Here is a 25,990-nt window from a genome sequence, read left to right on the forward strand (position 1 = left end):
GTACACAATTATCCTCTCCTGTTTTGGTCATGGAAAGCTTCATGCATAACGTAACATCTCAACCCTGAAGTGAAGGACCCTGGCTTCAAGACAGAAAGTCCAAGTAGGAGTACTTTGCTTTGATTGGTTGTTGGTGTTTTAGATGATGCATTTAACTGGTGACAAAACTCGCCCAAAATGATGGAAGGTTGAGCCTCTTCTAGGTGGTTTGGCATGGCATTATTCCGGGACAGTGTTAGTCTTGGTTTGTCCGTACAGATGATGATATTACCTTGAGAGCAACCTTGTAACCCCACTCGAAAAGTGTCTGTGTGTACACAGCTCATAAACAGGAGCCAGACAGAAAAACCTCCCTGCTTATTTGAATAACCAGTGTGCCATGTTACTATTGTCTGTGGTACTATTTGGAAGACAGACAGAGGAGGAAGACAAAGGAAAGAGAAGCGGATGGCAGTTAGATCAAGAGAAAAGAGGGGAAACAAGGTGAATACGAGACTCCCGCAGTGGACACATTGCAACCATGTCAGCCAGCAGGATTTTTGTGGTTCTCTGAGCCTCAGCTGCAAAGCGTGTGTGTCGCTGGTCCAATTATTTGAGCGTGTGTACTGTGTTTTCTGCTCTTGCCAGAACACATTGTCATAGCAGAATGCCAGACTACTGCAATGGAACACACAGAGGACACAGCTGTTTGTTCTTACAGAGACACATTTCAGCACTGAAACTGTCACCAGGCTCACACTGAATCAAAAAGACTGCAAAACTAAATACATGGATCTGCAGTGCTACACATAAGCAACATTTTCCATAAGGCCAGCTTGCTTGCATTGTGGAAGACTTCAGCTCCTATTCAGGCCTCGGATCAATGAACGTATCACCATCTAGAGGCCAAATGGAGTCAAATCTTTGTAATAAACTCTATTTAAAATAATTCCCAAATACTCCAGTAGATGGCGTGTTGGGTATTAAAAAGTTCCCCCTGACGTGGCAACTGCTCAAATGCTCAGATTAAAGGACTATTGTATATGAGAAGTTATGGCTCCTGCAGCAGTCTATAGATAGCTCTGGTTTCTGATTGGATGAAGCTTAAGTAGAGGGTACAGCCATATATTTACAAGCAGCATGTCTCTGCAAGTCTTTACTTTTGGCATCAAATCCCAACAGAAAAGCACTATTACAGTAACCAACTGAACAGTTCATTAACTATAAGACTACTTATGTGATCTACAAACATGATTGTCCATGCAATACAAGTTTTTTTGTGTTGCATGGACCTATTGTATGTGCTGTTGACTGGATAGATGATTATAATTATGCCGTTAGTGCCACATATGCTGATTATCCTGTAGAATAACAAACAATTTTTAAAATTACATAAAAATTATACATTTTAGTAACCAGTATTTACCATATTCAGCAAATTGAGAGCTTGAAAAACTGCATCTTTAGATTAAAGTAACTAATTTTCAGTGATTTCTGGAGATTTAAGGTCTGACATTGTGGACTCAGGAAGACTTGCCGCTAGAATTACCTTGAATTCTAAAACCATATGGTATATTTTCTTAAAGGGTGGGATTGTATTTTCCACCCATAAGAACTTTGCCCATGGAGGAACATGTGTCCACTCTTCTATGTGGTAAGTTAAAAACCCTAAAAGCCTATTTTATCAATCAGCCAAGAGCGATGGAGTCCCACATGAAGACACATTTTACTGCCAAAGTTAGAACACTTTTTATTTCCCATGAGAGATTTCTGTATTGGTGCTGTTGTTGTGTGCTGTAAGTGGGAGGAGGGGGGCCTCAGCTGGACAAAAGTCTACACATGTAGCAATCAGGATTTAGCAATGTTTCAATGAAAATGTGACGACAGCATTGGGGTTGTTTACTGATGTTGCCAGGCCATTTTCTGTCAAATATGATCAAATCACAGTCGCACAGCTCCCATAAAGCTGATTAGCTACATTTTTGAGTGTAAAACTTAATAAATAATAACTAAGGATATTTTCCCCCCTGACCTTTATTTCCCATTCAGTAATGAATATGTAGTGATACAGAGAAACAAGTTTTTCAGAGTCTGTCATCACTTCAAATCAATTTTTGTTTTCCCATCTGGGTTTTATGTAACCATGTTTCTCATATCCACTTTTTTCTTTTTTCTTCCCTGATGTTTCATCCCTATTTTCCTCCCTGTGATACTGTAAGAGCCTACCCACACGTTTGGCCCCTGGAAGGGTTAAGGGGCCCTTAACCCTAACCTCCAGGAAGAGGCAGCAATAGGGAATAATGGACCCCATGAGTCATGTGTTCCAGGAAAATGAATGATGTAGCTTGTGACGCTTTGTTTATTATTCATAGAAAGAGAGAGATAAAGGCTAACAGACATTTATAAAGAAGTGCAATGATAATGCCATATAATCCCATATAATGTCAAAGTCATCAGTGACCAGACCAAGTGCCCAGAACCTAGTGACATTCTGACTGCCATTAGCAACACCTAATGGATGCTAATTAACATCACCTCTTTGTTGCTTGCAAACGAACACGCACACACACACACACACACACACACACACACACAGGTGAATTTTATGCAGAATTCAAATCAACCTGAGGGGGAAGCATGTGCCAGTAAGTGATACAAATACTGAGCTGGACATGTGTGCATTCATGTTCTCATTTAGAAAGCAACTAAAGAGGATACATAGGTTCATAGTAAAGTTGTGAGTTGGAGGAAGTTTGGAGGAACAGACTGCAGGCTCGGGCATCTGGCATGGCAGCAGAGATTTAGACAGATTGGGCTCAATTTAAAAAAAAAAGAAAAACCCTGTTAAACTGTGGCATTACAGTAGTACAGGCCCTAACTACTTCCATCTGTCTGGCATTAACTCTTACTGTAGGCTATGAGTCACTGCCTCACTGACCAGGAGTTCTGTTGTGTTAATATGAGACGAGAAGAGAAGAGAAGAGAAATTTCTGGAGAAGAGAAAATGAGAAAGTGAGATCAAGGAAAACCCACCACACACATACACACACACACACACACACACACACACACACACACACACACACACACACACACACACACACACACACACACACACACACACACACACACACACACACACACACACACACACACACACACACACACTACCATAGCATACAGTGTAATGCAATCAAAAGCAATAACTAATAAAATAGTTAAGGATAAGTGCAATGCTGAACATGCAAAGGTATGATATAACTTTCAGTACCTCAGAATATTTTTCAAAATAACCATTCTTGAAAAGTCAAGTCATTTTTTTTTGAAGATTTTAATAAGGGCTGGAATTCCAGACATTCTTGGGAAAGTATGACCTGTTTTTTTACTGACTTTTCCTCTGGAGAGACTCCACAGTCATTTCAAAGTTGTTATTGAACTTGAAGTGAGACAGTGGATGTCTCCTCTCATTTTGTGTCTGTCTTTCTCTTTGTTCTTTCAGTCCATCCGAAGCAAGTTTCTGTCAAAGAAGAGAAAAAGGGGTGATTATAGTACAAAAGAAGGACAAGATTGAAAATAAAGTGTTTAACCTTTCACTTTCTTTCCTTCATGCATACACCACATGTACCAACGCAGGTGGTGAGAGTTCTTTTTCTCACTTTTTTAGCCCCTCTCCATCTATCTCATCCTTTTCACCTTGTCTATTTCTCGTTCACACCTTTCAATCTGCTTTTTTACCCCCCTTTTTCCAGCGGAAGTGGAGTCTCCAGTGTGTCTCTTTGTGTAGCATAAAATCAGCACTAGCTGACTGCATAGAGGACACTGTGCCCTTTTTCCACAAAGACTTCTCATTTAATATTTCTAGGTGTGAATATCTTTGACATTAATTCCCCCGGAAAGAAAGCTGTTATGTTATAATAGTTCAGTGTTCCTACTCATTAGCTGACAGTTACAAGAAAGGTTAGTTTAACATAAAGAGTACCTGACATCTGAGCTACCAGGTACTCTTTGACAATCCACTATGAGCTTTTTTGTTACAGTTATTTTCAATATAATCCCACATTTGCCCACATCCCACATTTGCATGTGAAAAGTGTTTCACATGCAAATGATGACCACAGAGAATGAACACCCAACTGCAGTTCCTCACAACTCTACAGAGCTTTAGCGTTTCTCAGCTTATTGTTTTGGTTTTGCAGCCCTCAGCTTTACTGATTTGGTTTATTGTTTCAAGGTTGACGTTTTGGGAAATACACTTACTCACTTTCTCGCAGAGAGTTCGATAACAATATCAATATGACTCACATGTGTTAAGTGTTCATCTGGAGGAGGTGATTTGCTGAGCTTAGCGTAAAGAGTGGTAGCAGGGAGAGACAACTAGCCTGATTATGTTCAAAGTAAGAAACACTCCTACAAACACTCACAAGGCTGACTAATTAAATGATATATCTGTTCTGTTTAATGGGGAATTACTGTAACAAGCTATTTCTTGTTAAGATCAGAACATCCAGTTTCCAGAATAGCACAGATCCTTCCTCCTTAACACTACAAACATAAAACTGCAGGCCACTCAGCATGTTTAAATAACTGTGCAATAGGGCAGATGTTTTTAATGCAGTTGGAGCACTTTATCTAGTGAGTCATTTGATAGTGGCTCTAATGTGGTAGTGTTTTATCTATGGTATTCTTGTGTTGGATTTTATTTTCCATTTGTTTTATGCTTTTATGATTGGATATTAAACCGTTTTATACTTTCTTTAATGTACTATGTGCTTTTGGTTTTGTCGTTGTCTTTTTCTCTATTTTTATGTGAACTCACTTGGACAAATTCATATCAGTCATGTGAATATGGCAATTAAGTATTGAAACTGGAATCTTGACGACTAACAGCTGCAATCGAGTAGCAAAAAACACCAGGAAGTCATCAACAAATAGTTACAGCATGTAATTTTCTATAAAGTCATGTTCAGATGTGTTTGTGTTGTCGTTGATTGGAAGATTTTTTTGTTTAGTGTTGGAGAGAGTCAGTCTGGCAACGCTAATCACCTGCTGACTCTGGCTCCGTACTCAGCACACAAGCATGAGAGTGGTATCAATCTTCACATATCTGATGGGCAAGAAAACATCTAAACACATTTCCTCAGAATATTGAAACTATTTCATTGAGGTCAAAGTATTTTTGTCATGCTCCAGGCAACACTGTTAAACAAAAACGGTTTCAAAACAGACAGAGAGGCCAAAGCTTCACTGTGGTTTTACACAAATTCCTCAGATCCGGATGTCCTCACGTACACCCTGTTGAGGAAATGACACACACACCTCAATGCATACACACACACACACACACACACACGCGCACACACACACACACACACACACACACACACACACACACACACACACACACACACACACACACACACACACACACACACACACACACAGTCACATAGTGAAGTGAGTCCAGAAATTCTTTTGTCAGGGCTCCAGTGATAGCTAAATCCTGTGAGTCCTTCCTCTGTCTCTCGACTCCCTCTTTCTGGCAGACTGCTGACTCATGCTTTTACTCCTCTCTGTCTCTCTTTTTCTCTTTCTCTCTCTGTGACTCTATGTCTTCACTCTATGTGTTCACAATAAATCCAGTCTGCAGCTCTCTAAACTTCCCTTCTGTCTTACACAGGCTTTTCTTGGGATTTTGAATAATTCAGTAACATTTCCTCGTCTTGTGACCTCTGCGTGGGCTCTTGTGTGTGTGCCCGCATAGGCGATATTATTGCAAGTGTAGGCTATGTGTTGGTATGCATTCGATTGTGAGTGTGTGGGTGTATTTATGTGTGTAACCAGTCTTAATCACCCCTCCTGCCTGCATAGCTTATTTAATGTTAGAAGAAACTGATTAATTGCCTCAAACAGTTGCCGGCTAAGTCTCTTAATGAGAATAATGCATGCTGTGCCAAAGCTAGAGGCCCAGTATTGTGTGGGTAAAGTTGGCACACACATAGAAATCAGCATATTACTATAGCTGAAAAAGCTTCCTTTAGCTTTGTGTTACTGACAGACTAGGAATATTTGTTCAGCTTGACAGGCTTTGCATTAGTTCCCCCTCTGTCTTAAAAAGCATCACAGGTGTTGGTGGCATGCAGTGCCAGGTGGTCATATACCTGGTATGCAGGAAATAAGTAGTAAAACAATGTTGTTTCCTAGCAGCTTTTTTAGGAATAGGGCATCCAATAGTCTGCTCTTTTCATTTTAAAAGCAGAGAAGGAGACGTCTGGGACATATTTGCGAAAACACACAACAAGCCAGGCAAGAAAAGCAGAAACTTTCATCTTGTGTAACCGCAAAGGACAGAACCACATGTCCCCTAATAGTCTGAGCTGGGGCAGGAATTGTCCTGTCTGAAAACAACAAGCATCGCTCACTGGATTGGAAACACAATAGGAATCCAGAAATGAGACCAACAGACAGTTAACGAGAAGACAGTGGCCCATAAATTTGAACCCTGCATATGCAAAGGACTGAGTGGGAAAGTGAAATGATGATTTGGATTTTTCAGAAACAAAAACAACACTGATTTCGACTTGATGACAAATGGAAATGTTTGCATGTTTTTCTTTTCTGCCTCTGGCAGGACCTTCGGATAAAGATGTAGATTGTGTTGGCTGGTGCATCAGTCACTCCATTTGTTTCCTATCAGGGAATTTCATTTTAAAAGTTTGGTCCAGAGCTGCATATCTGCAATTACTGGTCAGACTACAGTGGTGGAGACGAGACCAGGCTGAGAACACTATTCACTTCGGGGTGGCAAAGTCCGTTTTGTATGCACGTCATGGCTCAGAGATTTCAGCTTACAAGCATACCATTAAGAATCATATATGCGCTTTTTGTTTTTGTGGTGACCAAATGCGTGGGGCTTCAGGCACCACTGATCACACATTGACTCTGCCGTTGCTGGATCTCCATAAAATTTGAATATTGATGGTCTCAAGTACATGATTAATCGTGATTATGCTTCTTCTAGATCTTTCTTTTACCCATCAACAGGCATTGTTCAAAATGACTTTGCAGATTCAGGTTTTACATACAACACATATGTATGATCAGCTTCTAAAATATAATGCATATAATAGCTTATAATAGATTACATGAATAGTGTATGGAGCTTCATTGAATAACTTCTAAAGTGTTGCTCAATGCATCAATAATGATTATCCAGTAATATAATAAGTAATATATATGACATTCTACTGTAAAATGACTACTTTTACTTTTAATACATTAAGCCTGTTTAGCTGATTAATACTTTATTACTTATACTAATGTAAGCTTTTGAATGCAGAACTATTTTTTATAGTGTAGTTATTGCTACTTTTAATTGTTTTATGTCAAGCATCTGAATATTTCTTCCACCATTGGTCAGCAGCATGCACGAATGATTCTATTGAACTGAATGGGCCCTATGCCATATTATTCAACAAAGAATAAATATAAAAAATCATGTCCATTCAGTTCTATAGATACATTTGACTGCACAAGAGAATGAATTTTGGTTGTGCAGAAATAAGCAAAACACACACTGAAGTTTGATTTGCCAAACAGCTTTTAGAGCACTTAAAAAAATGCTGCAGATATTTTGTGTGTGAAAAGATAAAAAAGAAATCCACAACATGAATAGCACATACACGTGTGGTATTTATATCTTCATCATATTGAGGTCTATCTGACCTAACTTGTGTGCCCAATATCACCCATTATCTTTTAATGCTTCTAAAAGTGGTTACACTCAAGTTACAGAGAATTGTTTTTGTGTTATCATCATCAAAAGGTGTCTTTCATCATTGCATGCACATTCCTCAGTCGGGCTGCTACTGTGTGCACGTGACTGAGAGTGAGATAAAGAGGCATAGCGGAGAGAGAGAGAGAGAGAGAGAGAGAGAGAGAGAGAGAGAGAGAGAGAGAGAGAGAGAGAGAGAGAGAGAGAGAGAGAGAGAGAGAGAGAGAGAGAGAGGGAAAGAGAGAGAGAGAGAGAGAGAGAGGGAGGGAGCAAAAGAGAGTATGACAGACAGTATGGATGAAAGTGAGTCTATATGTGTGTGTGTGTGTGTGTGTGTGTGTGTGTGTGTGTGTGTGTGTGTGTGTGTGTGTGTGTGTTGTGTGTGTGTGTGTGTGAGTGTGTGTGTGTGTGTGTGTGTTGAATGTGTGTGTCTGGACATGTGAGTGTCTGTGTGAGTTAGCGTTTCGGTGCAGAGCGTTTGCTTTGTAGCTCACGGGCTGAGACCTATTTATACACCCACACTCCCACGCTCCAGAAACACTCACCCATGACATTTGTTTCTATTCTCTCTCTCTCTCTCTCTCTCTCTCTCTCCTCTCTCTCTCTCTCTCTCTCTCCCTCTCTCTCTCTCTCTCATCTCTCTCTCTCTCTCTCTCTCTCTCTCTCTCTCTCCTCTCTCGTCCTCTCCTCTCTCTCTCTCTCTTTCGCTCTGTCTCTCTCTCTCTCTCTCTCCATCTCTCTCTCACTTAGACATATCATCTTCTCATCCCCGTCTTTTATCACATGTCTTATTCTTCTCTCATCGCCATCACCGTCATCACTGGACAGACTACTGTCACCTCTGAAAAATGCCTTGCTCTTGGGTCATCTAAGTGTAGTATTGAACTGAGTAGAGCAGACAGATCAAGGCCACTGCTGCCAACTAGGTGTGATTCTCTTCTCCCAGTCGTTTTAAAGATCATGCACCCTTAGGTATAGGCTGTTTGGTCAAACAAGGCTCAGAATGTGGATTTATTTAGATGTAATTTTCTGGATAAAATACAGGGGACAGAGGCTCAGAAGGGGTTGCATGCAGCAGTGAGGATGGAGAGATGGAAGGACAAATGGATCCATGTACTGATGGACGGACAGTAAAATCATGTGAGAGCTCCACATTGTGTTGCAGACCGTGGGAATTGTGATATTGCTTAATAGTGCACACACTCAGCATTTACATAGAGTCATACAGCCAAGGGGCAGTGGCTTAGGGGAAGTCGGATGGACCCCGGCTGCTAACAGGACTTCTTAAGTGCTTCTGCCATCGGCATTCTGTTGCTTGCATAACATCCTCTCCAGCCCTGGGAACCCAGAGCAGACATGTGACCACTAAAAGGGTTCCTTCTGGCTGAAGGGTGATTTCTCATTCTCTCTCTTCCTCGTCTCTTTTTTTTCCCATCTCTCTCTCGCATTTTCCTTCTTTGCAACAAAGGGGCTTTTCCTTCACTGCGAGCAGAATCATTAAGTTAACATGCTAGGGGACAGCAGTTCCACTGAGGAAAGAGCATGAAAAGAATAATAGGGCAGCATATTGGGTGTCTTACTGTAAATGTGATCTTCTAGGAGAACCTGTTAATCATTGAATATAAATGGAGCAGCTTATGGGGACAGCAGGGATAAACAACATCTTGGTAGCTGCTGGGAAGAAAAGCGACAAAGCCCACCTTCGTGCCCATAGACAAACATTTATGATGTGCACGTATAATGAGGAAAAAAAGCTACCCACGCATTCACACACCAGCACACTCATGCTTGCATGTTTGCAGAGATGACAACACACAGACACACACACACACACACACACACACACACACACACACACACACACACACACACACACACACACACACACACACACACACACACACACACACACACACACACACACAAAATGACTTCAAGATCATTTCATTCTCACCACAATATTTTAAAAAAGGTGGTAATGACATCCCAATAACATCTTAATAAATTAACACCATCATCCTTTTCTATCAGTCCTGCACATGTACTTTATTCTCCTCAACCCATTTTTCTATCTGCTGCTCCCTCCACTGCTCAGATCCTCAGGTTTCATCCTTCCCCTCCCTCTTTCCCCTGTCTTCCCCCTGGCCACCCCAGCTCTAACAAGCTGAATATTTAATGTAGATTACACCAAACACTGTGTCTGATATTTTGAAGAACTGTATATGTGGCAAATTGGTTTCTTGCAGGCGTTTGAGGAAGATCAACTCAGTGCAAAAGACAAAATGAAGTTCAAAGAGTGATGGAGCCACCGGAGATTTAGTGTTGCTATGGAGATGGAGTGATTCTCCCTCTCTGTGCTTCACCTGATGTTTTGTTTTTTGGGTTTTTTTGGGAGGGGGTTGGGGGCTAAATCTGTCACTGTGGTCACAGCTCAACCCAGGCTATGTGCTCATGTTGAACCACTGGGGAGTGTTTAAAGACAATATAAGCTGTATGTCAAAGAAATAATACAAGAAGTCACTCTGAAAACACACAGATGTGCACAGACACATGACAAATATATTTTATTTGTCAAATGTTCAGCAGTAGCCTATAATATTTTTCACAGCTTCCACTCACTGGTGTTTAATGCCAACATCATTTTTAGGGGAAAGGGAACCCTGAAATTTCTATGCAAACACCATGACATCCCTATCTTTGATATTAACTCCTGCTTGCATGAATATTGTTCATGCGTCACATGAGCCAGCTACCCACTGCACGTGCATGGCGCACGGCACTGGCAGCGAGAAGGGAGGCGCTGGATAGTGCGCATGATCGGGAGTAAACATAGAGAGAACACTTGATAACGTGAAGTCACCATTTCCACGGCGTTTCACTCTGGACTAAACAAGTGTGATTATACACTGAAGGGGGTGGAGGAATTAATACTAAGTTAATAGCTAGGAAGCAGGAAGAAACATCTAATTGGGTGCAAACGCAGCTCATGCCACTGACAGGCATTGGCAGTGTCAGGAAGACTTGTTGTGGCATTTCAGCACACTGGACAGCTCTCCCTGTGCTTCTGGCATGTGCGCCAGGAATACGACCATGAGTCACAGCTGGTGGAAGGCACGACCAGAGACCATGGCTGACTCTCCACAGCATCCTTCCAACAGCTGCTGCTAAAGCCGAACCTTTACGAGATGAGCATCCCGGAGTTCCTACTAGAAGTGTCCATCGTGGTGATAGCTGTTGTCTCGTTGTTGACAAACTTGTCAGTGCTGCTATGTTTCACCCAAAGCGCCGACTTAAGGTCCCATGTGCCCGGAATCTTCGTCCTAAACCTGTCTTTCTCCAACATCCTCCTCGCTCTCATCAACATGCCTGCCACTTTTCTCGGGGTGGCCAAACGCACAGAGCCCTTCGGGGACTTGTTTTGTCAGGCTGTCAGTTTTGCAGAGACTTTCCTCACCACTAACACCATGTTGAGCATGGCCGCGCTCAGCATGGACAGGTGGATAGCGGTGGTGTTTCCACTCAGTTACTCCAGCAAGATGCGCTACAGGGATGCTTTTTTGATGGTGGCGTACTCCTGGCTGCACTCTCTCACCTTCTCTCTGACCCAGCTGCTGATGGACTGGGGAGGTTACAGTCACACTTATGCTACGTGTACAGTGCACCTGGACAGGGAGGAGGGGGTGCAGCTGGCCGCCTATGCGACCTTCACAGCGCTGTTCCACTGCAGCAGCTTTGCGCTCTGCCTCTTCGTCCTCTGCTTCGCCTATCTCAAAGTTTTGAGGGTGGCCAAGTCCCACTGCAAGAGGATAGATGTCATCACAGTGCAGACTCTGCTTCTGCTGGTTGATATTCCCCCCAGGTAGAGTATACTGCATATAAAACTTGGAGGCTGTCGAACATTGGAACTAATTTAACTTTAATTTTTTTCAAGTTAAATGAAATTCTTGGCTTATTGAGATGCTGAATTTTATAACACTGATTATTTAAATTATTAATATATTAGTTGTCATGTTTATTTATCATTTGAATTAATCACTGTGTGTGTGTGTGTGTGTGTGTGTGTGTGTGTGTGTGTGTGTGTGTGTGTGTGTGTGTGTGTGTGTGTGTGTGTCTGTCTCAGTGTGAAGGAGAGGTGTCTATCTGAACAGAAGAAGAGGAGGCAGCGTGCCACCAAGAAAATCTGTATCTTCATCGGCTCCTTCCTCCTCTGCTTTTCACCCTATGTTATAACAAGGTAACAGCCTATAGTCTAATAGCTGTAGTTACTTTACTTTCTGTAACTTCCTGTGTGACTTGTCTCTCTGGTGATGCTTTTACAATAATGGCCCTGAAGAACATTTCCCGTTTGTGTGATATATGATACGTGAGTGTATTATACAATAATGGGTTTGTATTGAACCAATCCCTTTTACACATCAAAGAATTTTAACATCTGAACTATAGAGACTAGACACAGTATCATACATTATATCCAAATGCAACAGACCTGAAACATTACCATAAGTTTCTAGTTACAATAACTAATAATAATAACTTCATGTGTATCACACTTTTCAAAAATAATAGTGACAAAGTGCTTCATAGAGCAATGGGACACCGAAAGCTTACATAAAATGTCAGATAGAATACATTTTTAAAAAGTAAGACGTTCATTTTTTTTCTTCTGTTTTTATATTTATAATGACTTTTTTTTGTTTACTGTAAATTAAAGCAGTAAAGTAACCCTCAAACCTCTGTAACAATGTAATAATGTGAAATAGATTGCATACAAGTGCATTATTGTGTCCACCAGAGGCTAACACCTGCATGAAACTTGACACAATTGCATTTAAAGTAACATGCTAAAACATACAGGATTGATTTGAAATATTTTACAGGGTTGCTATAGTAAAAAATGCAACACACAAACATAATGGCTAAACCAGTGTGTGTGAAAAAAGAGTTTCTCATAATTATTAGCTACTAAGGTGGAGACAGGCATAGGCTTCTGTAGAAATGGGAATTCACTTCTTTTGCTGTTCCTCCTGCAGATTGGTGGAGCTGTTGCCTTCTGTGCACATCCCCCGGTACTGGGGCATCACCGCCAAATGTCTGTCCTATGCCAAGGCTTCCAGTGACCCGTTCGTCTATTGTCTGCTGCGGCAACAGTACAGGAAGGTCCTGGTTAGTGTCATCATTCGGGTTCTGAGACAAAATCCGTACTCGCTGTCTGTCCACAGCACAAGCAGCATATTGGACACCACAGAAGACACCTGTGTTGCCAGAATAGCCTGAGCTCAATGCACAACTATTTACAACACTTGCATCCTTTCTGCAGGAAGGTCAAAGGTCAGCAGCAGCCCTGCAGATGCAAGGGAGTCAGTGCCTTGCTCCAGGACACTTAAATAGAGGGCTGGACCACAGGACTCTTTAAGCCACAATGTTTTCCACTGGAAGGACTGCGAAGCCCACATAACAATGAATGCGCACACACTGGACTCTGATGTGTGCCAAAGGCCTTTAGACTCTGCTGTTTCCAGAGGGCTTGTCAGTTTGCCTGCTGAGGCACTGCCAAAGATAACGTCACATGGAATCCACTCCACAATATTTATGACTATCATCACTGTAAATGTATATTTGTGAAGAGGTGTTCTTCATGTTTCAGTGCAAAAACTGTAATTTAAGTCTGATGACATGTTCTGAAGCTAATATTAAAGTTTGTGTTAATGACTTTTTTTTAAACACAGAGTGTAAAAAGTATGAGAATGTGTGAAGATGTTATACTACAGCAAAAACACAGATGAAAGAATAAATGTCACTGCTACAGACACAAGATGAGTCCACTATATGAGTACAAACGAGCAAGTAATTATTAGACCTGGGCATACTGTGTTACTGTTAGGTCATTTAAAATATTGTGGTGTTACAGACTGTAGTTTTGTACTTTTTGTTTTGGGCCCCTAATGACATGTTATGACCTTAGCGTGAATGATATGTGCGCATTTCAAACAGTGTCTTTTGGTTGTCAGATTTGTCTCATTTGAAGGATGCCTAAGGAGATGATTCTTATTCCTGTTACGACCCTTCAGACTTTTGGAGAGGGTCGTGATCCAAGGTTGGGAACCACAGCTAAAGACATTAAAAATCCTTGCTAAAGCCTAATAATGGATGATTATACAGTTAACAGTACAGCAGCGGGCAGATGAAGGTTGATGAGGTTACACAGAAGGAAGGTGCAGAGATCTACCACACATTTAATGGAACAGGCTCAGCAGTCCTATTATGCCAAACAATACAGGCATGGACTTATCTCAATCCCACCCCTACGGTCCACGTTTTCTTCTTCGTCCCCCCCTCTAGACACAGACACACACACACACACTCACACACGCACGCACACACACACACACACACACACACACACACACACACACACACACACACACACACACACACACACACACACACACACACACACACACACACACACACACAGCTCTGTGAAATATGATCTGCGCTCACTCTTTGCGCACAGCAGTTAGCCATAATCCTGGCGCGCCTTGGTGTTTTTCGGGTCAGGGATGCTCCGTGCAGACAAAGGACTGAGATTTCCGTGCTGTGGGTGGTAATTATCATCCAGCCCAGGGAGCAGAAAAACTTGCAGCTTCAAATACACACTGCCACATCACGCACCGCCGCTGTCAAGCTACCTACTGCGCTAAAAAACATGCATTTAGGACTTTTGGTGTTGTTTCTTTCGTTGGCGAAAAGTTGTTGGTGCGCCCCGCAGCAGACTTGTCACCCAGGAGACGAGTTTTTAGGTAAGGACTTTTAAACTCCAAACAACTGGATCGTATAGAATGAATGCGTGTAGCCTGCCATACGAAGCTTAAGACCTAATCTATGGCGATACGTCACGTACGAATGATCAAGAAACAGCAGATAAAGCCAACATGCAGTCCTTGCAGACAACACATCACATAATTCTAATATGATCAGGGACTCTGATTTAATTGTTGTACCTTAAATGAATCGATTAGCACGCTTATCAAGCACGTGTTTTTGCATTTAAGTCTCCCCCAGTGTGTGGAAGCTTATTGCTCAATGTCTACTTGGAGTCTGCTGTAAGCCAATAACAAGAAAAACTAACAATGACATCATGTTATAGGATATTTGACATTTATTTGAAAAACATCTGCCACACACAGTGATAACAGTAAGTTGAGTTCCCTGCTTTGGGTTCTTCGCTGCTTTTGAAGATGTCGCCTCCTAGCGTTTTTATTTGTGACCCACTGCTTTTTTCATACCTCCTCATGTTTATTGTTTGGCTTGTGTTTTTTTCCTTATAGGAAGATGCAGTAACAGCGTGGTTGAAGAAAAACGTAGGTGCCTGACTGATTTCACTGTGTGCAATTTTAAGTGCCTGCAATAACAAATCATACCTGTGATGACACAGTAGCAGACTCTCAGATACAGAAAGTTACACTAACTGTATAAATGGTGTCAAAGGTATCCATGCAGTTATCTCAGGACCTGGCCACTTGAAAATTGAATGTGCCCTCAGTGAAATTTTCGAGCCTGACCTCCAGGGCTATGAAGCTGTTTGAAATACCAAGTCCTACTGCAAGATGCAACAGGCCTCATCTCCAGATAGACAGAAAGGCAACTGCAGTACTCCAGCTAATTCTGCAGGGCTGCAGGATTTATGGAACTTTTCCATTTTGACACACAAGGTGCTACATCAGCAGGTCTATATGTAGTTTTTCTACGAGATCTTCATGATGAAGAAGTTAAATATGTGAGAGATACAGATGTTTGTGCACAGATACAAAAACTCCTTCAGACAAACCACAAATAAGTTTTGTTATACTCACTTATTTCACTTTCCAGTTTTTCTTATGTCTTCCCTCTCCACACAGCTGCCTGCACAGAGATGAACCTGGGCTATTGTAATGATATGGAATACTCTAGGTGGGTCTCAGAGGTTGGTACTATTGTGGGCAAGCTAATCAGCTAAAAACATCTTTTAAATCAGTTTTTGACTTTGCTTTAAGTTCAAATTCCTCAATAAGCTGTTGATAGCTAATTTTAAGTATTTATGTTTAACTCCTGCTTATAAAACATTGGTGCTCCAGAACAATATTCCCCAACATCCTTGGCCACCGGACCCGTATGGAAGCTGAATCAGGGGCAGAGTACCTCCTCCTGAGTGTCATCCATGGCCTGCTTAATGGGGAGTGCTCTCCTGAAATACGTCTAGTGGGTTGCTCGGTGCTCGCCTCGCCCTGCCAGGATGACAAGATGATCAGGCCCTGCCGCACCACATGTGAGGCCTTGCGGCGAGACTGCGTCCATGCCTTTGAGGCCATTGAAATGGCCTGGCCCTACTTTCTCGACTGTGACCGCTTCTTTGCCAGCGACCAAGAGGGCTGCTTTGATCCGCTGGCAGGAATGAAAGGTAAAGATCCAGCTGTTTTACTGCTTGGACAAATGCAAACCTAGCGCTCTGTGAAACACTTCCCTGAATCCCTGTATCCCTCCTCCAGCCAGACAGGAGCTGGCATTGTCCAGCCTTTCTCCTGAAGAACCCAGCACCATCATCCAGTTCACCTACACCTCCAATGCTCAGATGTACAGCTTATTGAAGAGAACAGCAGCCAAATGCTCCCATATATCTCACGTCTACAGCATTGGACGCAGCACTGAAGGCAGAGATTTACTGGTAATCGAGTTCAGCAACAATCCTGGACAGCATGAGCTACGTGAGTAAGGAACTGCTGTGTAAATAATCTGTGTGTTGATGGTAGTACTGCGGTACGTACAGCTTTGTGTTTACATTTTTTCATCTTTTTGTTGATTCTTCTTACTCGTGAGCTGTTTTTAATATTACTCTCTTATCAGTTTGTCTCTGCTGTTCATCATGTCTACTCTCCAGTTTCGAAATCCCTATCTTAAAGCCATGTTGTGCATTTTCGTCTTCCTTTCAGTATTGGTACTGCTGTGACCACATAGTTTTACCCGATTCATTTCCTTTCTTTCTGACCTCATAGTTTTACCAGATGTAAGAGGTTGTGTTTGGAGAAAAGATTACTTTTTTGCTTCTAGACAACTTTTGCCTAGGTGTGCAAAAATCTTTGAAATGATCTGAAATGATGCAATGTATCACTTTTAATAAGCCAGCAATATATGGAGTAGTCAGCCCTTTTACAACATTGAAATGTTTTTTACAGGTTAGGGCACATCACATAGACAAATGCCAAATTCAAGTTGCAGATGTCAGCATACATCGTAACAACGAGAGGCAGCTTATTCACAATGCAACATTAATTTCAACAGTGTTTTATGTGAAAGCAATAGTACTAACAATATCACTGATGTGAATTTAAAAGGTTTGTTCATGGTGTTTTACTATATCATAACAATGGAGTTTTGAAACTGCATGAATCAATATGTTCATACCAACAATGGATCAAATGTGGATATAATATTGTACAACATGAAATGTGAGGCTTGTGGTTACAAACCCTCTACAGAGCCTTTAAGTATCTTTCCGTGTCATGTTTTGTTTTTATGGCCACAATTTTACTGTTTGGTTCACATTAACGGCTTTCCTTAACCTCAATTCCAGCCGCAGCTATTTTCAGTGGAAAAAGCTATGATAAACCTACTGTCAGCTACCTACCCAGCACCAAACAGCCAACAGACACAGTTAGCGACTAGCTGGTGAACACATGTAGCATTTAGCAGCCAAAGAGACAGATATTTTTCTCTGATGTTAGGTGATTGTTTGCTAACATGTTTGCCACAATTTTATAAACTGATAATATGTCAGTGTGCATTAATGCCCCAATTTGGCCCAAAAAAACCTGTTTTAATGAGATTTGTGTCTGTCTGTAAACCACAGTGGAGCCAGAGATCAAGCTGGTGGGAAACATGCATGGCAATGAGGTGCTGGGCCGCCAGCTGCTTATCTACCTGAGCCAGTACCTGTGTTCAGAGTACAATCTGGGGAACCAACGAATTCAGACCATCATTAACAACACCCGCATCCATATTCTGGCCTCCATGAACCCGGACGGTTATGAGCTGGCCGCCTCAGAGGTAGAGGATAGTAATGACCCGGAGCTCAACAACCAGGAAGTAAATATTGTTAACAATACTAAAAAAGACAAACCGCCATTATCCGTTCTTAATCCACTGTCCACTGTCTGTCTGGTGTGGAGATGGAGGAATGAAGTGCTGATCTAAGGAAGTTTGAGATTTTCTAAAACATGTTTTAAAAGATGTTGTCTGCAGGTTTGTGAAACAGTACACCAGGGATCAACCTTATAATTTTATTAATATAGATGATGACCATTTTGAAATATAGTAACACAGCTTTTACCATGCTGAAAGTTAAAGATCTGATTCACGAACTATGACTATCGGGCATAATGTCTGCAGATTGTACTGCATGTCATTAGTAACTAGTATGGTATTCTGGATTTGGTGTAATTACTACATGGGTAATTTAATAATTATGTTACGAATATAGTAATTTACTCAAGAAAAGTGGTAATCAGTGCTCAAGCCTTCCACCTCCTACCTGCTTGTCTGTCTACACTGTCTCACTAGTTGAGGTCCTCCCACTACCAGATACAGTAATAAGCCATAATTTGCGTCAACCATAAAACACTTTAGGATATTTTTGGACATCATAATGCACACATGCAAAATAAATGCTTAAAACCTAATATTTATGTATAAATATCCATAGCTGGTAGTGGGAAAACCACTCTCTGCACTCTATTTTTACTAACCAGATAATTTGGCATTTCACTATAGTTTTGCAATTGTAGAAGTGTCCCTGCTCTGGCCTACATTATTATAATTATGTACAATTTCCAAACAACTGAGACTTATTTTCTGTTAGAAATGTAACTAGTATGAGAAAGTGGGACTTCTACAGTGGCATCTCTTGAGCCTTTTAATGCTTAGCATAGCAGTACTCATACAGCCTTTGGTCAAAGTATTGTGTATTTATTCACTAATGCCTGAGGCCTTATCTCTGTTTGTCTGCCAAGCTCTGCATTCATATATGTTATGGACTGACCATGTGACCATGAAGATAATCATTGTTCATGTTTGCATCATACAACTAAAAAGTACTTATAATAATATATTATAGTATATTATAAATCTGTAATATTACACACAACTAAACTTTGTCAAAGACATTTTTATGCATGGGTTTTAGTTTGAGAGATTGGCTTGCACGACATACATGATTGAGGCATTAATGAAATTTTACTGCACACTGTGCATTTTATACTATCAATTGTCAAATTGATAACATTAACCAAACTACTGTTAGCAGACAATCTACCCTTTGAATGTTATAATGAAAAATGGTTTCCTATACACTCCATTTGCTATTTTTTCTCCTGGCGGATACATGGTCTTGTCTAAATGTTAACAATAGAACTAACAACTGTAGTTTAACATGTTCCTTTTTGTGTTCCTGACTAATATTCACATAATTTACTCAGTTTTTCCTTCACATAATCACTGCTCCTACTTTTGTATACATATCATCATCATTGTCATCATCAGTCTACACATTTTATCACGTTCTGACACTTTCTGATGCTCCCAGTGGTTTGAACCTAAATCTTTCAGGGTCACTTGTTGAATGGTTGGACCAATGGTCGGACTAACGCCCAGAACCTTGACCTGAACCGCAACTTTCCAGACCTCACCTCCGTCTTCTATCGGAACCGCCGCAGCAGGCACTACCGCATTGACCACATCCCAATCCCTGATGCCTACTGGTTCGGGAAGGTAAGAGGACATTACTTATCTGCATTAGATATACATTGACATTTTTACCAAAACTGATGACATTCCAGGATTCATTTACAAACATTTGAAGGCATAAGTTTCAACATTTTTATTCACATGACAATGTTTGGGCCAAAGAGTAGGAGGCTGGTATAAAGCCTACAGAAACCCAGAGAGACAATCATTACCTTTTTTTGGGCTGTAGGTGGCACCAGAGACCTACGCAGTGATGAAGTGGATCAGGTCACTACCTTTTGTTCAGTCTGCCAGCCTCCATGGAGGGGAGCTGGTGGTCTCCTACCCCTTCGACTTCTCTAGACACCCACACGAGGAGAGGATGTTCTCACCCACCCCAGATGAACAGGTAAAGACAGGGCATAGAGGTGGACATACAGATTGCTGACATATTGTGCTTCAGCAAAATGACAGACATACAGTACTATATGTACTATAGCAACTAAACTGACATTTCCCCCTCACTCACCAAACTCAATCTTCCCATGCTCAGGTCTTGAAGCAGCTGGCTCGTACCTATGCAGATGCTCATGTCACCATGTCAAACAATGACACAGACCGATGTGGAGCCTCCTTTTACCGAACTAGGGGCATCATCAATGGGGCTCTGTGGTACAGTTTTGCTGGTGGTAAGATAAAACACTTTCAAACTACTTATACAGTGAGGCATTATAGAAATCCAAAAACTGATGGTTTGGTAGTTACCTGGATTAACATTAGAAATAAAGCTACACTTAAATGTAATTATGGTGCTTTAGAGTTAAAGTCCTCACTCATGGCCTTATTTATTTTTATACATCTTTCCTTTACAGGTATGTCAGACTTCAACTATTTGCACACTAACTGTCTGGAGATCACTGTGGAGCTCGGCTGTGACAAATTCCCCCCAGAGTCCGAGCTTTACCCAGAATGGAAGAATAACAAGGAGGCTTTGCTCACCTTTCTAGAGTCTGTATGTATCTGGTTTTCTCCTTAGTCTGAAAAATGACCTGTTTGATATTTTGACAGTGCCGTATTCATTTCAACTGCTGCCAGATGTGTGACGAATTGATTATGAAAGAAGTGTTGAATAAAAGCCAATTCTGGAGGCAAATTTATGAATAGAAAACTTGTAGCAAGCAGATTTCAAAGACAAAAAATGACAGAAATGATCAAACTGATATTAATAATGACTAGGTAGCTGTCACAGGAGATGCAGTACTTGTCATGTAGGTGGACAGGGAAACAATATGACTAGCCATTGTGCTCCACATCCCTGAACAGGTCCATCGAGGGATAAAGGGAGTAGTTAAAGATGTTGACGGCAATGCGATAAAAGATGCCACCATCTCTGTCAGGGGGATTAGAAAAGATGTCACTACAGGTAAATATAATTCTACACAGATAAAATATGCTTCAATTGCCTTAATCTTAAAGATGTTTTATCTGCTTGACTTAATGTCTGATGGCTGAGTTAAAAGTGTATTGCTGTTCATTGTTGCTTTCAGGAATTTGGTGTTATGATGTAGCTCTTGGTATACATATTGTTTCTCTCACTTGTGTCTTTTGCCATGCTTGTCCTTCACCTTCTCCCTTCTTTAATTTGTTTGACTGCATGTCTGGCATGTTTACATCACTGCTCTGTTCCTCTTTCTTGTTCTCCCTCCAGCTGAAGACGGAGACTATTGGCGGTTGCTGAACCCTGGCACTCACATCCTGACAGCCACAGCCAAAGGTTACTCAAGGGTCAGCAAGAGGGTTCATCTGCCTCACCATATGACCAAGGCTGGACGTGTTGACTTTGTCTTGGAGAGGGTTTGGAAAATGTTCTTTTTCAACAAATGTGGCTCAGATGTATATATATTTTTAATGGTTCGGTCACATTCATCATCTCTACTCTCCACCTTCACCCTCTTCCTCCGTCCAGGTTCCCGTGGAGCCTGATTACGATGACCACCTCTTCCCTACAATAGACACGTGGGATCGTTTCGACCCATACAACCAGTTTGAGCGCTATGGTGAACCAGTCATAACTGAGGGAGGGATAGAGCGTGAGGAGAAACCCTGGTGGTGGAACTACTTCTCCCAGTCTGGCATCTCACCTCCAAATTGGCTGCTCCGAACTGTCTAGATGCATTTGAGGACAATAAAGATCCCATCGTTCCACTGCCGAGGGAGATTGGTGATGACGGCCCCACATCCAGCCCCACAGGTGCTCTCAGACCTGCACTTTGTACAGTAGCAGGAGCTGTGGCACTGAAATCAGCAGTACCTTAAAAAAGTTTCAGTGCAGATGTAAATAGGCTTTATTTCCCCCAGGCAACAGATTTAATTGCAGCCTAAGTGGACTTTTTAGCCAATATTGCTTTGCAGCTGCATTTGACCTGTTTCAAATAAAAAATAAAAAATAATCTCTGGGAAGTAAATGAGATGTAGGTGCCTTGTTGTTTTAAAAGGTGTTCATAATCGAAAATAAAGGCATGCACTTATTTGAATATTGTGATTACAGATGAAATTTTCACATCTGACGGCAGCTGCATAAAATGTCTTTGTGCACATTTAAAAAAAAATGTATTGGGTATAAAAAACAAATGCAGATTTGACTATTTTTGTCTTTACAAGGTGATTTTCTTGTCTATTGTACCCTAATTTTCTGAATTATAATAGCATAAGCAATACCGTCAAAAGGTTCTGGACATGTAACAGCATCTCATATTGAGCAGCACATTAAGCTTGGATTAGCAGCAATACTTTGCCAACCATGAACAGTTGAAATTATTGCTTGTTTTTTTTTTTCACAAATATGAAAAAAATAAATTTTAAATATTTCTGGCATATCTTTGTCCATTTTTTATTTATTAAAATGATTAAGCAATATTTTTAAGTTTTTGAGTTTAAAATAGACCCTTGAGATGCTGTTGTTGCCTTTTATCACCAGAGGGCGCCAGAGAACATGCAATTGCAAACAGTATGCCAACTTGATTAGAGTAAGTGATAAATCTTAGTAATAGATAAAAAGGTGCATTTGTTCATTCGTGGAGGTATACAGCCCTATTTCTTCATAAACGCATTAATTTATGCATGTTTTTCCCCACATGCACGACTAGTGACAATGAGTTTTTTTTAATTCGACAAGTTATACAGACGTTTAATCTCAGGTGAAAGGTAGGTATACTTCTTAAAAGGCATTAGAAAAGAAGCTGCTGCTGCTAGCCTCTTTTTTATTCTTATATTTTCACTCATTTTGCGGAAGAACACCCTTTTCTCGTTATGAAGTAGTGCCCACTGCTCAGGGTAGTTGTATCCTTGCGCCTCTGTGGGAGTGGCGGGGTGTTTTTGAATTGTTTGTTTTGCATACAGACAACAGTGGATAAAGTAATATTAAATTGTTATTACTATAGTTAACGGCTTAACAAACCTTTGTAACGACATAAGTAAGCTGAATTTATCTTTTATGTTTGAAGAAGCTAACAGCAAGCTGTGTGTCTGCTAATATTAGACAGATAAATGACACACGTCCATCAGTTATCGACTCAAAGGTAGGCTAACGTCACTCTGTCCCAGAAGTCAAACTTCTAAAAGTAGTCTGACAGTCTATGAAAGCTTTGCAGACCTATTTTCTTAAAGTAGTGAGACAGCTGTCTATGTATATTACCAGTTAGCTGTTCACCTGTCATTCAAATAGTGCTAGCTACACAATAGTACAGTAAGGTAACAATACTGTACTTTAGTGCGAATTAGTATTAGCACCAAAATGTAAATAATTGCAGTAAAAGTATTGGTTTTGTCCTTCTGACTGATATATTATTGTAGATGACATCATTAGATTATTAAGCATCAGTGTTAGAGCAGCATGTTACTGTTGTTGCTGCTGGAGGTGGAGCTAGTTTCAACTTTATATACAGTTTAGTCCAGTGGTTCCCAACCTAGGGGTCAGGCCCCTTCAAAGGGTCATCAGATAAAACTGAGGGATAGTGAGATGATTAATGGGAGAGGAAAGAAGAAAAAATGAAGTTTACATACACAAATCTGTTTTAGACTTTTTCTCTAATCTTTGATTTAAAAAAAAAAAATTAAACTATATGTGAAGTTTAGAGGGAAAAATAACTATTTGGTGGGACTGTTAACAACTCATAGACATCTGAAATGTGAGCCTGACTACACACTGCTTTTTGTAAGATGTCAAAAGACAAAAAGGTTGGAAACCACATGTGTAACTAATAGTATTAGTGGTGGCTCAGTTTCATCTAGGTATGCTAGTAAGTTATGCCAGTGAGTCAGCATGTTACATACCTGGACCCTGGAATTGGCACACCACCATTATTAGTGTGTTATTAGTTACACCTGTGTGTGCAGTGAAGAAAGGTCCGTTGAGGAAATTTTAAGGTCAATTTCATGGCAGTGATCCTTGCAACTGGCCAAACGTGTTTTCACGGAAGTCTCGCTCTAACAACCCTTTGAATTTTCAGGTTTGGTACATGGGTTTGCTTACTTAGAACAATCCAATTGTGTCTAGCACACGAATAAATAAGTGTGCAGCTGTGTGGCAACAAATGAGGGGTTTGTGGAGCAGTGCTGCTACAGCACATTTACACTCTTTTCAGTTCAGTTGTGTGTATCTGTGCTCTAGATAAGCTCCCAAAATGTATTTAGCATTGGCAACTCAATTCCCTTGATTCTGGCCATTAAAATGATAATGGGGACACAAACTGTACAGTAATTAATTGTAAAAAAAAAAAATTAATTAAATAAATAAAGAACACATTATCTCACATCACTATAAACTGTTTCTACTGTAACTATTTATAACGAAAGATTAATGGTGAGGTCTGTTGATAAGCCAGAGTACCAGGGTCACAGTTTCTAGAAAGTGATGCTGCTAATGAATTTTTAAAGTGTTTTTTTTTTTTTTTCAATGCTTTGAGCAACTTCCATTCACCTTTATTACGTCGGAGTGGAGAAAGAGGTCAGAGAGCCTGGTATCTTGAGACTCAAATAAATAAAAAACAAAACTAGTATGGCACTAATGAGACCCTCTAATCCACCTTTACCAGCAATAATTTAGCCGATTAAAAGGGCAACCTCTTGCTACATTCCTAAATCCTGTTATAGGTTTACCTGGGCTAAGTACTTGAGTGAATCCATGCACATGAGGCATTAGGAACCCTTCATACAGACAAAATCATAAAACGTGCAATTAAGCGACAATGCTTACAACTACAAATATAGTAAAAATAATCATCCAGCATTAATTGACTGTTTCACCGCAGTCTGCATAGCGTCTGTTTATTTAGGTCTATCCAGCATAATCCATCCGCACCACCTGCATACTACAGCTTACCCAATTGTCACAGCTGGAGCAGAGGATGCACAGTGGTCTATCAATAATATCTGCTGGTGGCTGGATCGCGTGCAACCTCTGCTAACCTCACAGTCCATCTGCTATCTGTTTCTAAAGCACACTGACCTGTGCTTGAACTAATGTATCTAAGTGTATTAAGCCAGCGCACGATTCATATCCATAATCTATCCCATAATTAGCCGTGCTAGATGGAGGCTTTGGACAGTCATACAATATAGACAGTCTATATGGTGCAATTAACAAGGAAGCTGAAGTGGTTATTGACTGGTCAGATGTGCTCAGATTAGGTTTTAAAATGATACAAGAATGCAGGAGGTGAGGAAGCATTCTCATTATAGGAACATGTGTGGTGAACTGAATTTAATCTAATGATAAAGACCACAGCAATAATTGTCAGATATTTCATCAGAGTATTAATTGAAGTCAGTTGTTGCTGTTTGAAAGTCATGCTTGAAGTGTTTAGGGTCTGAAAAGCTTTGTAATCTTGTGATTTGTCACTTGGTATAAAGTAGAAACACACACTTATTACACACACTGCTTATCTAAAACCTTTCTATATTTTCTCAGGAGAGAGGAAGTCCGAACACACACATGCCGAACACGCAGTCCTGGATACGTCTGTTTCTACAGTACCTGTTCCTACTCCAGAGCAAGGTATTACACGCACAACACAGTGATTTAATTACTACTTGCTATAATTTTATTATGGAGACCCTTTCTCTATTAGGGTGCACTATTGCATACTTCCAGTGGCAGAGACAACCCAAATAAAACTTAATGACAGTGGTGCGCCGTGTGCAGCTGCTTATTAATTTAGACCTACCTATACTCAGTCAAATAATCTCCATTCCATCTGCTGACTGTTATGATTTGTTACAACACAACAAGTTATAACACATATCTCCAGGCACCTTTTGTATGCTGTTTGTTTGCCTTCATATTATTGTTATAGAGGTTGAAGTTGTGACATAACTCAACATGTTTTTTGGGCAGAGAGGAAGGTAATGTTTTCCTGAGTAATGTGCAATAATGTTTTCTCAGAATGGAGCAGAATGGTTTTGATAAATGTGCAGCGGTGCATAAAG

The 25,990-nt window shown here is 40.7% G+C and overlaps 2 protein-coding genes across 3 annotated transcripts; both read left to right on the forward strand.

Moving 5' to 3' along the window:
• The first annotated feature begins 10,889 nt into the window (after positions 1–10,889).
• Positions 10,890–13,024, forward strand: gpr78a (G protein-coupled receptor 78a). The gene is made up of 3 exons (XM_062439774.1): positions 10,890–11,609; positions 11,871–11,984; positions 12,781–13,024. The coding sequence occupies exons 1-3, from the start codon at positions 10,936–10,938 to the stop codon at positions 13,022–13,024; spliced, it is 1,032 nt and encodes a 343-aa protein (XP_062295758.1). The 5' UTR covers positions 10,890–10,935.
• Positions 13,025–14,284: 1,260 nt separating this feature from the next.
• cpz (carboxypeptidase Z) lies at positions 14,285–22,367 on the forward strand. 2 transcript variants are annotated; one of them, XM_062428651.1, is made up of 13 exons: positions 14,285–14,550; positions 15,079–15,111; positions 15,649–15,700; positions 15,865–16,187; positions 16,276–16,491; positions 17,634–17,869; positions 19,388–19,549; positions 19,755–19,913; positions 20,058–20,193; positions 20,377–20,516; positions 20,828–20,927; positions 21,213–21,358; positions 21,471–22,367. In XM_062428651.1, exons 1-13 carry the CDS (start codon positions 14,457–14,459, stop codon positions 21,672–21,674), a joined length of 2,001 nt encoding a protein of 666 aa, XP_062284635.1. In that variant the 5' UTR covers positions 14,285–14,456; the 3' UTR covers positions 21,675–22,367. The 2 variants fall into 2 exon arrangements, with proteins under 2 accessions (XP_062284635.1, XP_062284643.1); XM_062428659.1 differs by having other exon boundaries at positions 17,634–17,830.
• The last annotated feature ends 3,623 nt before the right edge of the window (positions 22,368–25,990 follow it).

This window comes from Scomber scombrus, chromosome 2 (assembly GCF_963691925.1).
Source record: "Scomber scombrus chromosome 2, fScoSco1.1, whole genome shotgun sequence".
Classification (NCBI taxonomy): domain Eukaryota; kingdom Metazoa; phylum Chordata; class Actinopteri; order Scombriformes; family Scombridae; genus Scomber; species Scomber scombrus.

Excerpts from the sequence above, each read along its gene's own strand:
- gpr78a (XM_062439774.1), top strand. The coding sequence starts at position 10,936 with ATGAGCATCCCGGAGTTCCTACTAGAAGTGTCCATCGTGGTGATAGCT. Across the intron at positions 11,610-11,870 it reads CTGGTTGATATTCCCCCCAG|TGTGAAGGAGAGGTGTCTAT; the intron begins GTAGAGTATACT and ends TGTCTGTCTCAG. Across the intron at positions 11,985-12,780 it reads TCACCCTATGTTATAACAAG|ATTGGTGGAGCTGTTGCCTT; the intron begins GTAACAGCCTAT and ends TTCCTCCTGCAG.
- cpz (XM_062428651.1), top strand. The coding sequence starts at position 14,457 with ATGCATTTAGGACTTTTGGTGTTGTTTCTTTCGTTGGCGAAAAGTTGT. Across the intron at positions 14,551-15,078 it reads CCCAGGAGACGAGTTTTTAG|GAAGATGCAGTAACAGCGTG; the intron begins GTAAGGACTTTT and ends TTTTCCTTATAG. Across the intron at positions 21,359-21,470 it reads TTGACTTTGTCTTGGAGAGG|GTTCCCGTGGAGCCTGATTA; the intron begins GTTTGGAAAATG and ends TCCTCCGTCCAG.